At 42.9% G+C, this 17,117-nt stretch overlaps 1 protein-coding gene across 1 annotated transcript in view; it reads right to left on the reverse strand.

Moving 5' to 3' along the window:
- The window catches only part of ank2a (ankyrin 2a, neuronal), a 108,261-nt gene that overhangs the window by 68,238 nt on the left and 22,906 nt on the right, over window positions 1–17,117 (reverse strand). Inside the window, exons 2-23 of the mRNA XM_042107984.1 lie at window positions 16,936–17,037; window positions 10,214–10,312; window positions 8,846–8,944; window positions 8,519–8,617; window positions 7,757–7,942; window positions 7,343–7,366; window positions 6,707–6,715; window positions 5,912–6,010; window positions 5,461–5,559; window positions 4,995–5,093; window positions 4,473–4,670; window positions 4,164–4,262; window positions 3,868–3,966; window positions 3,548–3,646; window positions 2,728–2,925; window positions 2,291–2,389; window positions 1,972–2,070; window positions 1,427–1,624; window positions 905–1,003; window positions 567–665; window positions 277–375; window positions 30–128 (exon numbers count right to left, since the gene is read on the reverse strand). Coding sequence (XP_041963918.1) covers window positions 30–128; window positions 277–375; window positions 567–665; window positions 905–1,003; window positions 1,427–1,624; window positions 1,972–2,070; window positions 2,291–2,389; window positions 2,728–2,925; window positions 3,548–3,646; window positions 3,868–3,966; window positions 4,164–4,262; window positions 4,473–4,670; window positions 4,995–5,093; window positions 5,461–5,559; window positions 5,912–6,010; window positions 6,707–6,715; window positions 7,343–7,366; window positions 7,757–7,942; window positions 8,519–8,617; window positions 8,846–8,944; window positions 10,214–10,312; window positions 16,936–17,037 — 2,400 coding nt within the window. The remainder of the gene's footprint in view (window positions 1–29; window positions 129–276; window positions 376–566; window positions 666–904; window positions 1,004–1,426; window positions 1,625–1,971; window positions 2,071–2,290; window positions 2,390–2,727; window positions 2,926–3,547; window positions 3,647–3,867; window positions 3,967–4,163; window positions 4,263–4,472; window positions 4,671–4,994; window positions 5,094–5,460; window positions 5,560–5,911; window positions 6,011–6,706; window positions 6,716–7,342; window positions 7,367–7,756; window positions 7,943–8,518; window positions 8,618–8,845; window positions 8,945–10,213; window positions 10,313–16,935; window positions 17,038–17,117) is intronic.

A 17,117-nucleotide genomic window follows, 5' to 3' on the forward strand; every position in this document is an offset into this window, starting at 1 on the left:
TCAATTCAAGGAGGCATCAGATCACTTACTGTAGTGGTGGTGATAATTTCTTCTGTGACTACTTTCAATGTGTCCACTACTGAGATGTAGCCAAGGCGTTTAGCAATGGACAGAGCAGTGTTTCCATTCTATGCAAAAATCAAAGGTAAGAACATTCTCATAACTATAATGACCATTATACATTACCAATACTAATACATCTATAATCTATTTATTGATATTGATTAGCATGTTGTGCATAACACAGACTGGCATAAAAGTATACAGTATATTTACCACAGTGGTGGCGTTGGGCTTGGCTCCATGCTGTAGCAGAACGTTGATCACGTGTGTGTTCCCCTGTTGGGCTGCCTGATGAAGAGGAGTGTAGCCACTCTGGAAAAGGACAGCAATCAGCATGACAATTATCACATTTTTCACTGATTGCTTGATTGACTTGACATAAAAGCGATACACTTGTGGTAACACAACAAATATAAAAGCCACTTATAATCATTGTTGATATTCCTATTTCTTTGCAATGTCATACAGTCATTGGCCCAGTCGCTTGCAAAGACCTACTGTACCTTTGTTTTGGCATTGACGTTGGCACCTTGCTGCAAGAGGAAGTTCACCATTTTGACATTTCCATAGTGACAGGCTACTATGAGTGGGGTGTAGCCAAGCTGTGGGGTAAGAGACAGAAATATCATCAGGTCAACTGAAGCCATATCATGAAACCATGAGCTCTGGAGTCCGATGCTCCTCGGGACGTAATGGCAGTCTACATATATTATACACATAGCATGTGTTCTTCCACAGGAGTGCATGGTTTAAAAGCAAACTCAGATTCTCAGATTTTCGGTGCTCAGATTCAGAGGTTTCTTTGGTGATCAGTCTCATACGGCTGTTGCCCTGCTCTTGCCTTTGTCTGATGGTCGAGGTTGGCGTTATTCTTGGCCAGAGTCTCTGCCACGTTCACCCGGTCCTCTTGGGCTGCCAGGTGCAGGGACGTCAGTCCACTCTGTGGGTCACAGAACAGTGAGGCTCAGTACGTATCCAAAAGTCCCACTATTATAAAATACAACTACAGTAGTGAACCAGTGAAAAATAACTCTATCTCTATACCAGAGGTTGTGACTTTTATATTGACTTGCATTGTATTTAATACAGCGGCCTCATGTGGTACACCGTGGTATTACAAGAGAGCTAATCTGGTGCTAGGTGGTTTGCATGTTATCTTCAGTTAAAAGCTTGACAGCACAGAGCTTAGGGGTTTTTGGCATTATGTCAAAACTGTTGATTCTTCACGTTTTGTTGATGTTTCTGGGACATTATAGGATGTTTTAGACGACAAAAATGCCACTTTAATCTACCTACATCAATGTCTGATCTTCCTGTAATCTTACTCTGATAATAGCAAAGTATCCACTCCTCATTGGCTGACCTTAGTCGGGGCATTGACCACAGCGCCTCTCTCCAGCAGCAGGGCGGCCATCTCGCTGTGTCCCTCCTGAGAGGCCAGGTGCAGTGGGCTGACCCCCTGCTTGGTGAGCACGTTGATCTCAGCACCATACTGCATCAGTGCTGAGGCGATAGCTGTCTGGTTCTTTTTTGCTGCAATGTGGAGGGGGGTGTAGCCATTCTATCATGACGGGACAAAATGGACGGAGTGTGAGGAAGCAGGCACACAGAAATGTAACCATCATGATTTAATTTACTATATTCATGTCCTGTTTGAACCCATTAAATCTTCTGGATTTTCTCCAGACATTTTAAAACTATTCAAGGGCAACAGCCCTCTCTCCTCAAGTCACCAAGGCACTGGGATGTGGAAATAGCTCTGTTGTTATTGCAGCTGTGCCTACTGCAGTACTGGCTCACTTCCTACGGTTCAATATCATACACTTATTTTATCTTTCACCAATGTTGAAATAATGTGAGAGAGTTGTGTTGGTATAGGCTACTGTGAGAGAGCTCTATGTGTCTGACCTTGGCTGTAGCGTGAGGGGAGGCTGATTTCTCCAGGAGAAGGAGCGCCACCTCCTGGTTGTCATAGTGAGCTGCAACATGGAGTGGAGTGAGTCCATTCTGGGAAAAGAAACATATCAAGATTTAAAAACTAATGTGAATTATTCGACTATACCACTGATCATATCTCTGATATTGATTCTGACAATGATACAATTAGAGAAGAGCTTGTTTCAAGCAGTCTTATATAATTCAGAGATTGGAAAGACAGTCAGGCAATTTGCTTATTAATTGGCTTTTTGTTAGCATTTTTGCACAGTTTTGAAAATGGTTTCATTACCTTCCCAGCATCATCAGGAAGTGCATGACGCTTCAGCAGGAGTTTTGCCACATCCAGGCTTCCATACTTAGCAGCTACATGTAAAGGAGTGAATCCTTTCTGCAAAGGGAGAAATGAAAAAAAAAGTTTTACATTTGTGTCTGCAAAAAAAAAAACAACCTTTAGTGAACTGTAAGTATACCCAGTGTGAATGTGTGTGTCTCTCTCTGTGTGAATGTTTGTATGTGTGTGTGTGTGTGTGTGTGTGTGTGTGTGTGTGTGTGTATGTGTGTGTGTGTGTGTGTGTGTGTGTGTGTGTGTGTGTGTGTGTTTGTGTGATTATGTGTGTAGCCAAGCTGTGGGGTAAGACACAGAAATATCATGTGAGTGTGTGTGGTTGAATATGTGGGAAAGTATGTGTTTGTGTGTGTGTGTCGGTGTGATATCAGCTGCCCTACCTTGGTGGCCAGGGAGTGTGAGGCTCCAGCCTCCAGCAGCACTGCGGCGGTCTCCAGCTGGCCCTCCCTGGCGGAGATGTGTAGAGGGGTATAGCCATTGGTGGTGGCTGCGTCGGGGTGAGCCATGTGCTGGAGCAGCAGCTGAACTATCTCCGTCTTGCCCAGCCGAGACGCAATATGCAGGGGCGTCTGGTCCTCCTGCACGCCAAGACAGCGCATGAGTTAGTCATTAAGTACTTTTAATTTAGTGTGGAGAGAAACGTCAAAGATGAGAAAAATTTCAGTGACATTTAAACTAAACATAATTCTATACCAAATCTACATTATTATACATTAATCTATCATATGAATATAATATTATAATATAAAAGTAATTTTAATATTGGTTTAAACATAACATTTTATTTAAGCTTCTATAACTTTTCCAAACACAGGAAGGTGATACTGTCTTCCTGGACAGTATTACATGTCTGTGTTGAGAGTTGTCTTGTATGTGAGAGTGTTCTCAGGTGTGGTATGTTCTGAGTGTTCTCAGGGCTGGTGTGTTTGAGTGTGCTCTCAGGGCTGGAGTGTTTGAGTGTTCTAAGGGCTGGTGTGTTTGAGTGTTCTAAGGGCTGGTGTGTTTGAGAGTGTTCTGAGGGCTGGTATGTTCTGAGTATTCTCAGGCCTGGTGTATTTGAGTGTGCTCTCAGGGCTGGTGTGTTTGAGTGTTCTCAGGGCTAGTACTGTATGCTCTGAGGGTTCTGAGGGCTGGTGTGTTTGAGTGTGCTCTCAGGGCTGGAGTGTTTGAGGGTTCTCAGGGCTGGAGTGGGGGTCTTACTCTGGCCATGGAGTCCACCAGCGCCCCATTCCTCAGGAGACAGCGCACTACTTCCATCTGACCAGCACGCGCAGCCATGTGGAGGGCTGACTCGCCTCGCTGTGCACACACACACACACACACACACACACACACACACACACACACACACACACACACACACACATACACACACACACAGAGGGAGACAAACCAAGTTAGCATTCAACTACAGACCATGTTTTAAATTATTTAAAATTTTCTAAAAGACTGAATTACATGTGCAGCTGGTTAGTTTGTTCTAGAGGCAACAATATGTATGCTGCATGGCCAATGCTTACAATGTTGCGGACATCAGGCGAGGCGCCATTTTGGAGTAGCAGCAGAACAATGTTGAGGTGACCCATGAAGGCAGCAACGTGGATGGGAGTAAGACCAGACTGAGGAGAGAGAGAGAGAGAGAGAGCAAAGGAGAGAGGGGGGGGAGTGAGAGGGAGAAAGAACAGAAGGTTTGTTTCCAAAATATTTAGAACCACAAAGACTTTTGTAAAGAGAAACTTCAGTTTTAAACACGTAAATTAGACACATTATGACAAATGGCATTTCCAACCACAGCAAGCCTCGTCTGAGGGCTCACCTCAGTGATGGCCTGGATGGAGGCTCCATATTTGACCAGCAGCTCCATCACCTTCACCCGGTTCTTCTTACAGGCAATGTGCAGGGGCGTGAAGCCATTCTGAACATCGAGCACACACAAAGGTGAGCATACATCGATCAAACACTACAAGCAGGATTGTCCACTACACACGAGGATGAGGCCTAGTCCTGAGCACTTTGACATTTTTAACTAGAAAAAAGAGAACATGTAGGTTCGTATCTGACAAACCAGCCCGCAATGGAATTACATTCATTTTTCATCAACCTCCGGGCTACTCTGGGAACGTACCAGCGCCCGGGCATTGGGATTGGCCCTCTTGTCCAGCAGAAGCTTGGTGACTCTGTAGTGGCCACAGTGGGCAGCAACGTGGAGGGCGGTCAGATAGTCCAGGGTGACATCGTCCACCGGCGCCTTGTGCTGCAGCAGGTGCTTGACACATTCCACGTGGTCTCCCTGAGCGGACATGTGCAGCGGGGACAGACCGTTCTGTGTGTGTGTGTGTATGTGTGTGTGTGTGTGAGAGAGAGAGAGAGAGAGAGAGAGAGGGAGAGAGAGAGAGAGAGAGAGAGAGAGGGAGGGAGAAAGAGAGGGAACGTGTGAGTGGTGTGAAAAAAGACAGTCAAAGTCAGTGAGGGATGGATAGAGAGAAGGAGAGATAGGAAGAGAGAGAGGGAGAGAATTATAGTAGGGATTATGGAGGCACAGCTCACTACAAATATTTGGGTATTTTAGGCAAGTCATGCAGTTTGTGTGTCTATAACTAGATGTGTATGTGTGTGTGTGTGTGTGTGTGTGTGTGTGTGTGTGTACCTTGGTCCTGGCCAGAATGGGCGCTCCTCTCTCTAGCAGTAGCTCCACTGCAGGATCATGCCCACTCCTGGCTGCACAGTGTAGTGGGGTGAGGCCATCCTGTCACGCGCACACACACACACACGCACGCACGCACGCACGCACGCACGCACGCACACACACACACACACACACACACACACACACAGACACACACACAGAATTAGTCTCTTCCACTCAAACTATGGGATTCTTACTGTGCATCACTGTAGACTGTAACTGTTGAGGATTCAGATTTACATAATTAACATCATAATGATGCCCTCAGATGCACACACAGGTCACAGACAATTTCTATGCTTGTCTATATACAGTCATTGCTACAAACACTTTTAGTAGGCCTTTGAGCAATGCTACAGTGTAAGAAGGGCCTTTCTCTCACAGTAGAGAGTGATCCTCCAAACAGATCATCATCTCTGTCACTTACCCTTGTCTTAGCATCAATCTGGCCTCCTCGGTCTAGCAGAAGGGCGATCATGTTGGTGTTCCCTCGCTTGGAGGCCACGTGAAGAGGAGTTATTCCATTCTAGAAGGTACCGAGATGGAATGAGTTAGAATTCCAAATGCTTAAATCCAAAACAAATAAATTTATATATCTGTATATATAAATATAGTCTATGTTAAGCCACACAATTCATTAGTATAGATGTTAGCTCTGCCTTGAAAACTATGGCAAAACAGTCCTTTGAATGATAGATGGCCAAATTTTCAGGAAAACTTTCATGAAAGTCCAAGGTGAATAGATACTGGGACGCCAAGTTCTACTCAGAAATAGCTGATTGTGAGGTCTTAGAAGGGCACCACTGAATCAGTGGCTTAAATGGATCCAGAGGGACCCGGAGTGTGAAGCCCTGATTGGCTGAGGCTGGCTTGCGTACCCTGGCCGTGAAGTCGACCCCAGCCCCTCTGTTCAGCAGCAGTGTGGAAACATTTACATTGCCATAGTGCGCAGCGATGTGCAGCGGGGTGAACCCACTCTGTTAGGGCGGAAAGAGGCAAGGACAGGGGGCAAAGAGCACACATCAAGAGAGGAGAAAGAGAGCCGGAGAGAAAGAGGGAAGTAAGAGAAAGAGTAAAGCAAAAAGGCAGAAAGGAGAGATGAAGGAGAGATAAAGGAGAGATGAAGGAGAGATCAAGGGAGAGATGAAGGAGAGATGAAGGAGAGATAAAGGAGAGATAAAGGAGAGATGAAGGAGAGATGAAGGGAGAGAGATAAAGGGAGAGAGATAAAGGGACAGAGAAGGCAAAAAGATTGAGGATCTTTTTCAAACATTTGTTTTTAAATATCTATCTCCTCTAACATGCAGCATTCCAATGAAGACTTGCAATTACAGAAATAAAAAAGATGCAAGGCATTAATAAAAGGACAAAAGAAACTCGTCCAAAAAGTAATGTTTGGTTATGAATATTATAAAATAAGACTCTCCCATGCAAAAAAGTTTTGAAGAATTCAAGACAGTTATTAACTGAACAGCAGTAATAGGAGATACGGAAAAACTGAAACGCAATGACGTGTTCTGAAAGTAATACAAGTAGCCACTACTTACTATGGTTATCGACTTAATACTACAAATGAACAATTACGGAACGTATGGACTCAATATGGACATATAAATATAAATATTAACTTCTGCTTAGGAGAGCAGGGTTAGACAGCACAGTTCTTTCCTTACCTTCCCATTCTGAGAGACATGGTGCAATTTGAGAGACAGGATTAAGAAAGGGGTGAAGTGTAATGTGATTGAGACTTACTACACATATACTGGTATTTAAAGGGGAAATAAGGGTGCTAGCATGCAGAGCTGAGGCTAGTTCACTTTGCACACACTATTTTCCTCCTGGAGAAGTATTTAATAGACATTTACAAAATATAAAAAGTATACCACAAAACATTGAAATGAAAAAAACATGTCTACACTATTCTGAAACAAGAAGAATCCGGAAACAAACGAATGGGTGAAATGGTAGCCAACAACAGCTAACACAAACCCTGGTAAAATATGATCAAACTTAAACAGAAAGTGAAGAAAAACGTACACCATAAACTAAAAAAACATTATCCATTAACACCATACACTATAAAATCTGGCATAAGAGCAGGCCATCATGCCTCTATCAGACTGAACATTGACAACAGACCATGATAAGAGAAGGACATACAGTGGTACTTTAACTCCCCTCATGCAGTGACCAACACCAACAACAACAAAAAGAAAAACTGATCCCGAGCAGCGAATGACACATACGAACAATAGCATGAAATAATACAGTCGCAAAGATGCAGAGATGAACTGAATGTGCCTCAATACCTCTGTTGTCCTATTGACCATCATCTGGGAGGGCCGCACAAGGAAGAGCAACAAGACATGTCAAACTACCCCCAGAACCAAGGACACAGTGTGGCTCATACCCGTTAATATTCTTGACATACAGACAAATAACACAAAAGAAGCATTCAATTTTACTGTCAAAGTACTGCTGCATCCACCCCCACTCCCCACTAGTTACAGCCAGCATGTACATGTAGACTTTTTAATAAATATTATTCACCTAATCCAATCTCAACACATTCCATCCACTTCTCCTCCATCTTCCCTCTCTTTTCTATCTCCCTTTACTTGTCTCTTCTCCTCCATCTTCCCTCTCTTTTCTATCCCCCTTACTTTGTGCCCCCCCCCCTCCCCCACACACACACACACACACACCAACCCTCTCTTCCCCACCTTTGACTGGACGTCGGCGTTGTGGTCGTTCTGCAGGAGCAGGGCGGCGGACTTGGTGTCATCCTTGCGGGCAGCAATGTGGAGAGCAGGCAGGCGCACCTTGCCTTTGGTGTCATGCTCCAGGAGCAGGGAGACCACCTGGTTGTGGCCCTGCTGTAGAGCAATGGCCAGCGGAGTGAAGCCATCCTGGGGCACACAGACACACAAACACACACACACACACGCACATGCACACGCACACACACACACACACACACAAATGCTTTTATTTAGATCCGAAAGGCAAGCAAGGAAAACAAGAACCAAATACTGTGGGAAGAGTTATTGACAAGGTGACAGGTCTACATGGACAAGGTGACAGGTCTACATGGCTCACATACTGTTACTGGTCCTTCCATGTGTAACACTCGACACATCAAGGACAAATAAAACATCTCTAAAACATCTCCATATATGTATGCTCCCCATGATGGCTGAGCAGAATTTTGCAAGTCTTTAGAACTTCAATCTTGCTTGCTTGAAATTCTTTATTGACAATGTATAAAAGACATAAATAAATAAAAGTGTGTCTTTGTACAGTATTGTCAAAGGGATAGAACACAATAAAGCTCTAATAAGGCTTATTTTCATTGTGGTCCCATTAAAGGACGTGTGTGTATCTGATGCGAACACACACACACACACACACACACACACACACACACACACACACACACACACACACACACACACACACAACACACAAAAACCAAACACACTCACCTCTGTGGCTATGCTCTGATTGCCTCCATTTTCTAGTAGATAACGGACTACCTCCAAATGATTCTCCTGTGCTGCCATGTACAAAGGGGTGAATCCATTCTGAAGGGAGATCAAACACACAGATCAAAGACACATGACCATAGTGCATGTATGAATAGTTTATCTCATATACATATGTTCCCATTTGCAGTGAGGTTTCCCGTTCACTGTAAAACACTGTTATGTAAAGTGCTATATAAATGCAAGTTATTTGTTGTTGAGTGCATAGGTATTTGTATATGTTGACCCCAGTGCTTCCTGACTGCTTGTCCAGTGTGTGTCTCTTACCTGTGACTGAGAGTTGACGTCAGCACCCCTCTTCACCAGTAGCCTGGCAACCTCCTTCTGTCCAGCCAGGCAGGCAATGTGAAGAGCTGTGTTCCCTTTCTGTAGAGCCAGCCACAACATAGTTACCACAAACAGCCTTTTGCCTGGGCTCTTACCATTGCCATCATGCTTTGAGTGCGTTTTTGCTGTTAGGATTTCGCATTCTACATGTACAATTCACCATAAATAATTAGTTCATTATCGCTAACTGACTTGTACAGATGTCATGGGACACATTTGACATTTGAACATTAAAACCCCTGTGTTTTTGGTGTGTGTGTGTGAATATGTATGTGTGTTGTGTGTTTGTGTGTGTTCGCACATGAGAGTGAATGTGTGTGTGTGTGTGTGTGTGTGTGTGTGTGTGTGTGTGTGTGTGTGTGTGTGTGTGTTTGTTTGTGTGTGCCCAAGTATGTGTGCCTGTGTGTGCGCATGTGCATGTGTGTGTTTGTCCGGCCTGTTTTGAAATGCCAGGGGTGTGAAGGGCAGCAGAGGACGAGTTAGCAGCAGAGTGCTGCTAATCTAACCCTGTCCCACCTCCCTCTGCTGCGCTGCTGTATGACCTCACATGAACCAGCAGCACAGCCCACTGCACTGTCCAGACTGCAAAACAGCTGAAGAGACCGTGAAGAGACCGCACGCTGCAAATATCCCACTCATGGCTATTCTCACTCTGCACTGGTGCTCTATATGCCTACTGCACCTCTGCTGCTCAAGTCATGTGTCATGCATTAGATTCATACTCGTGCATTAGATTCATACTCATGCATTAGATTCATACTCATGCATTAGATTCATACTCGTGCATTAGATTCATACTCGTGCATTAGATTCATACTCATGCATTAGATTCATACTCATGCATGAGCATTAGATTCATACTCATGCATTAGATTCACTGCTCTGATTATACTGGACTGCCACAGTGCGGTTACATGCATACAAACTATCTGACTTCGGTCTGATACACCCTTTATTCAGATATTCTGATATACCCTTTACTTAGATAAGAAAAACAAAAACAACAAATAAACAAGAAAGAAAATGTAAATTGTGTAATCGGATTGACACCCAAATTTATGAAATTAGAAAAGTAACCTGGAGTATTTAATTTTGATCTGATTAGATCTGTTGTCTAGCTAATACTCTGATTACAGTATGAGTTGATTATAAATCCTGAATGAAGATGTCATCATGGAATACGAATTTTTGCTAGCTCGTTTAGCATGTGAACTCGAATATTCCTTTTCTAGTAATAATCCGTGTGGTGATCTAATCAGATTCTGATTGCTGGGTTTATGTAAGTGCACTGACAGATCTGGCGAGTACCTTTGTGGAGGCATCCACAGACGCCCCTCTCTCCAGCAGCTCCTCCACGAGATCCCCATGGCCCTCCTTAGCAGCAAGGTGGAGTGCATTTAGACCATTCTGAGGACAACACACACAAAACATGTCAAGCACATCATCAGAGAGACCCTCAGAACTCACAGATAAAATCAGGACATGATATGTTGTTACAACATACAACATTCTGTTACAGAGACCTACTTCCTCTCAGTTATTCTGCAAGGCCAAAGAACAGTGGCCAACAGTGCATTTGCCTATGCATGGGAATCTTTCCATTCTGCTCATGTTGTTAATAATAACAACTTTAAAATGTGTTCCTCTCTCTTACTGCATTACATTTGTTGGTGTACATTACAGTAAATGCAAGCCTCCAATGTATTTACTGATACAGTACTGTAGTGATACTGATACTGGTTTACTATTAGGGAGTGAACTGCAGATGAAGATTATCTCATTTGCTAACTCATTTACATTTTGAGTGTAATTGAAATGTAAATTAATGTGCATTGTCCCTTTTAGATAATAATAATAATAATAATAATAATAATAATAAAAAATAAGAGTGATTATGGACTAATTTAGCTGTGCACTGCCATTAATGATTAACAGCTACTCCTAAAATGCTAACCATGAAAAACACCCAAATCACGCATCACATCTCTGCAGCCTCCTTTCAAATCTGATTAACTGTAAAACATGCTCTCACCATGAAGCTCTCTACATCCCTCCACTTTCATGTGGGATTTTTCATTTACATACATTTACATTTCATTCACACAGCTATTTCTGTTACTTCTGCTGCCCCCATGCTGTTCCGCCCACATCTCAATGCAAAGTCTTGGGAGATTTGAGTGCGTGTAGAAACAGACCAGAGAAGCTACTGAAGAAGTGCTCAGAAGTAACAGGGAGTACGCAGAAGACATTGTGGCAGATCGACTTGAAAATGCCATTAGAACACAGCAACATGACCACCAAAGTCCAGCGTCAGCCTAATATTAGTAATCCATGCAAACTCCAAATAAACCGCTCTCCCATCCAGGGCTGGGTGTCACCTTGTCCCCACCATCCTCCATCTGTGAATACTCCCGATGTGTGTTCTTGCACTCAGGAGAATAAAGGAGCCTATTTTACAGCCTCTTGGGATTTCCTGACTGCATTTTTTGTCATATGGACTCAAGCTGAATCTGGTACAACACACACATACACGCACACCCGCACGCCAGTGGACTCTTCTCTCTGATACAGCCACTTTTTTGCTGTTTCACTCCCTCCTTTACTACTCCTGTACTTCCTTGTCTGAAAGCTGAAACGCCTCCATAGGACTCTCAGTTATTCACTTCAAATGCCAAAGTACCACTGAGTGTGTGTGTGTGTGGGGGGGGGGGGGTTAGGATGGTGCTTTGGGAGACTGAGGTGTCATCTGTCACACACGGGTTTTACGTGGTGCATCTTTAGTGTTGTACTGTCACACCTCATTAGTCACACACACACACACACACACACACACACACACACACACACACACACACACACAAAGAGCAAGAGAGTGAGAGAGCGAGGGAGTCTCAATACATCATATCACATCTTTAACATCAAGAGAGTGACTGTAAATGTCAGTAAAAAAAAAGACGCGGAAAAGCGCAGATCTGATTACCTGCTCTTCAGTCAGCTGTCTGCAGCCTCAATTATGTCAAATTGCCAGAGCCATATACTCATATACTCATCACTGGCATGCCATATTGTGAATATTGGCCTGTCTGGACTTGTCATGACTTTGTTTCACTTTGTGAAGAGAGTCTGGCCTCTCACAATTGGGAAACATAATTGTAACGGCCATACAGTAGACTTCACACTAAGTTTGAAATCATTGGTCCAGTGACAGTGCCAATGGAGCAATGGACCCTCTCACCCTCCATGAAATGAAAATTAATGGAGATACTAGGCGGGCAGGGCTAGGCTAGTTTGGACCTATGAATACACCCACAATAATAAATAAGCAGCCATTCCTAATAATGAAATGTGTGCTCTCTGGGAATATGATAATCACAGCAATGTAACAGTAGCAGCAGCAGCAGCAGGATTGACTGAATTTGACTTTGCCAATTGCAATACCTGAAAAGCAGGATCAGGCTGCAAGCCCTATGAGCCCTTGGCATCCATCCATTACATAACCAATTAAGGCCTTTCCAATGCCTCCCTCAGCTTCATCTGTTCCATCAATGTGATGAGAATTCTTGAATTTCCCCTAGGGATCAATAAAGTATCTATCTATCTATCTATCTATGAGAGTTGTGATGTGAGAGGAGATGGTGCGGACGGCGTCACCCGTGGCCTAATCTGATTTCGTCCTAGACGACGGGACTAGCATCACCCACACCGTCAGGTCCATCCACCTTACTTCTGCTAATGCTGAATAAGAAGGTTTGGACCACTGCGATTCCTAGTTCCAGTGGCATCGCTGGCCAGGGAGAGCAGCTGGACATCCCCGTGGTGGCGCTTGTGTAACAGAGCACACCCCCAGATGCCTGCCTCGTGCCCTGACCACAAGTGACATAATCCTATTTTATCGGATAATAAAAGGTTTGGGATTTTCAGTCTTCCCGTGTGACAGGGATAAGGGAGGGTGGTCACAGAGGGGGTGGGAAAAAAAGTACAACAGATACAAGCGTGCAGATTATATTTCAATATCACTCACAGAGGATTAGCACCAACGTGGATTTGGGGACAAGGGCAGAGACAAGAGAGAGATAGAGAGAGATAGAGAGAGAGAGAGAGAGAGAGAGAAAGACACACACTGTGACAGAGAGGGAGGGATAGAGAGGGAACGGGAGATTTGACACCTTGCAATATGTACAAATAAAGGTTCAAATAAAGCTGATGGATCTTGGTACAGCATATCCCTCATCAGAGCCAAGAATGGCAGAGAGAGAGAAAGAGAGAGAGAAAGAGAGAGAGAGAGACGTACTGACCTTTGGAGCCTTTGTAAAAATATTCATCTGTTCTCCCTCTTTCTTCCTTTCTCTCTCTCTCTCACACGAACACACACACACACACACACACGCACACACATGCACACACACACACTGAAATTAAAAACATAACAATACCCCCATTTAATGAGTACCAATACATTAAGAATGCACCATTCCCACTAAAACCTAGAAGCTTGTTTTGCCATTACCCTTGTGAAACTGCCATAAGCTTTCATGTGCCATCCCTGCGCTTATTTCAGTCTTGCACAACTGACTACAAAAACATAAACTTAAGATTTGTGGATCTGCCTTAAATCTACAATAACCTCACGTAAATGGTTTTCTGCTGCATCAACAAAAAACTAACCTACGTATGAGGCATAGGCTACACTTTGTGCACTGGTGTGTCAGTGTTAGAGTTGCTTTTAGGGATCATGGGTAAATGCTTTCTTGATCTAATGTTTATTTTTGCACTTTTATGTTCATTGCGGCTTCTCAAAATGTGTGCAAGGTAGAACAATTAATGAGCAAAATTATAGCAAAAAGTATGATCAGGATTACCATTACGGAAAAGCCTATTGTCAAAATACAAAAGAGGTTTTGGATAAAGAGCATTTATTTTTCTAAGCTCAAAATGGCATTTATTATTTCCTCAATTAACAATGTTTTGCTCACTTGAGGGTGAAAGAAAAAAAGAACTGACCCATCTGCTGCATACCTCTGCACTTCACTGTGCTATTTGAGGAAAAGTAAACTATCAATGTGGAGGTACATCTGTTGTGATACGTCTAATGTGCTGTGTTTACTTAGATTTTGTTACTATTACAGAGAGATGTGTATGTCTTTCCTGGTTCAACTCCAGACCATAGTCTCTCTTACTCTTTCTCTCTCTCTCTCTCTCTCTCTCTTTCTGTTTCATGGCTCCACAATGGGCCGGCCTAGACCAGTCAACAGTGCCACGACACCCCACTGGTACCATATGGCGTTCCACTGCAGTGGCTCTTCCCAACTCTGCCATCACTATGAGGGCAAACAGCCAACATCTAAAGTTAAAGTAGCAACAAGAAGATACAAAAAAATGTTACTGCAGTCGAAAAGTATTGCAGCAGCTAATGCATATTCACCAGTCAATCTGCTGAATATTTGATTTTATTTCATTTACCAGTGACTCAGCTCAGACATCAATTTGCCTGCATTTTTAATTCATTCAGACCATTAGAAATAAGAAACTAGTATTCTATTTGCTTCAGACCATTAGAAATAAGAAACTAGTATTCTATTTGCTTCAGACCATTAGAAATAAGAAACTAGTATTCTATTTGCTTCAAACACACTGTTAACCTCCGTTACTCCTCTACTAATCTGTGTATGGATTTCCTCTTGCCAGGTCGGGGGACATTCCTCCCATTTCTTAATTCCCTCTGAGATCTTTTCAGACAGGGGTCTCTTCAACATCTACTCATATACAGAGCACTCCTCTGACACAAGTCTCAAGTCTGAGTTTATTCCCTGATTTCCAGTTGTCCACAGTGTTATTGTCAAAGCATTCACCAGGTTCACCTAAGGTTACTCATAACTGTCTCCTGTTTCTCTCCCACGAAACATCACTGATTCTAATGAAATATCAATCTCACATGACTTGGCGGCATGTTGTTAGTGGATCCTGCCCAACACTTGTCATGGATACTAGGCAGAGCAGTAATCATATGACTTAGCAGACTGTGGAAACCGGATATTCTTGTGACTCCTGGTATTTGACAGAGGCGGCTGTATAAGAGAATGCCAATCACACACGTGGAGGGAAACACATCTAAAATGTGTGAGCATATGACTGGGTTTAAACATGAATGTCAAGGTTCTACTGTTACAGATCAGTTTGGGCAATGGGAGCACACAAGTCAATGTTGTTCAAAGATAATTGAATTGAATGAAATCTGTGTTTGAAACCCATGTGTTTGTTTGTGTCTGGTTGTGTGTGTGTGTGTGTGTGTGTGTGTGTGTGTGTGTGTGTGTGTGTGTGTGTGTGTGTGTGTGTGTCTGTGTATGTGTTATGTGCTAGCTTGTTTATTGTACTAAACTGTAGAGTGTTTAAGTCCACCCCCCATGTGTGTGTGTGTGTGTGTGTGTGTGTGTGTGTGTGTGTGTGTGTGTGTGTGTGTGAAATGAGAACAGCTGGTGAAAAGGAACAGCAGCTGAGCAGCAGAAAAAGAGGGGGAGAATGTGCTGACAGAAAAAAAACATTCATGACAGTTATTACACAGCAAGAATGTTACAAATATATATCAAACATATATTCAAAATTATTTCTGTAGCATTTTAGTATCTCTTCGACATATTATTTAAATCTAAATATTTGAGGATATAAATTTCATTATTTTAAAGGTCTGTTTTGAGAGGATTAATTTCTATATGAATGAGTCATTTCTATATGAATGAAAGAATAAACTCATAACTTTACATATGTTCCATGCTTTCACATATTTCTGATACATATTCATCAACACATTTCTTTCTCATAGAATACAATATGGTGGCTACTCTGGATCAACAATATGCTATGTCTACATGGGTATGTAAGTTTATTTCCATGCATGTTTGTCAATCTAACCACGCAAACACAAAATAACATCCTCTCTCTAGCCATCCTAGACCAACACAAATATAAATACAATCATAAATGCAAACAGAACATGCCCAAGTGCTATTCCAAATTGCTATCATGCGACTCAAAATCTTTTAAACCCCAAACATTTTACCCAGATTCTAAGTAATCTTGACTAAAATTTTAAAAAGCACTCATTTAAATGGATGAAATGAAAACAAACATTTGTATGATACGATTAACATCCTGCCTCTCATCACTCTGTAATAGCATCTAGTGCAGCTGTTTGACAACTCTACATCACAGAGAGCCAAAACAGAGGACATGCAGATTAGTGTGGGCGCTGACTCTAACATACAAATGGGTACACAGCCCAATTTACAGCTATTACATACAGGGAATGAACCGTATAAATCTGATTTATAAGTCTCTCAACACACAACATCTGTCAGTTTGTCTTGGGGAATAATTTATGACCGTAACTTATGAACGTAACTTATATGTAGTTTCTGGAACAAAAATGACAGCCAAATCTAATTATGAGCAAGAACACTCACAATATGGTTACATAAGGCCAGGATTACAAACATATCCCTGCCTTGGACTCAGATCAAAGAGCTTCTCATTGAGCATTAGCCTCAGCAGGCCTAATACCATGAGGTGAAGGGATGCCTGAATGCATATCCCAGCAACACTTCCTGTGTGCAGTTCATCCTGCAGCACTGTAATGCAGTGATCACAGAGACATTGTGGAAGCCCGACATAGACAGCTGCCTGCTACAGTGTGTCATGGCCATGAGCATTAGGCCATGGACAAGTGGAAATCAATAGTCAGGCATTGACAGCATGGGCGCACAGATGCTAATATCCATGTCCACAGCCATGCCTGGCATCTTTGAAATGATATAGGAAAAGAGTTTATGGTCGTGCTTTTTTCTATGAAAAAACATTTCTATGTAGTCATGTTACATTCTATGTAATCATGTTACCAATCAGAATATCAGTGTTTTTATTTATTATTATTTTATTGTGTGTTGCATAAAAACTAAATGTGAATGAGAATGTCAGTGTGACACCCTCCCCCTGCACCAGCATGTGTCTGAGGTGATCGGTAGTGGAGGTTGTGTTACCTGGTTACAGGTGCTGATGTCCTGGCCGCTCTTCAAGAACTCCAGCACCTTGTCGATGTTTCCAGCCCGTGCCGCTCGCAGGAAGCTGGTGTTACTGTCCGACTGTGGGGAAAGCAGAGTGTGAGGACAGTTAGCGCCGAAGCCACGGAGTAGAGTGGGAATGGACAAGAATACTGACGGAC

This window comes from Alosa sapidissima, chromosome 1 (assembly GCF_018492685.1).
Source record: "Alosa sapidissima isolate fAloSap1 chromosome 1, fAloSap1.pri, whole genome shotgun sequence".
In the NCBI taxonomy this organism is placed as follows: domain Eukaryota; kingdom Metazoa; phylum Chordata; class Actinopteri; order Clupeiformes; family Clupeidae; genus Alosa; species Alosa sapidissima.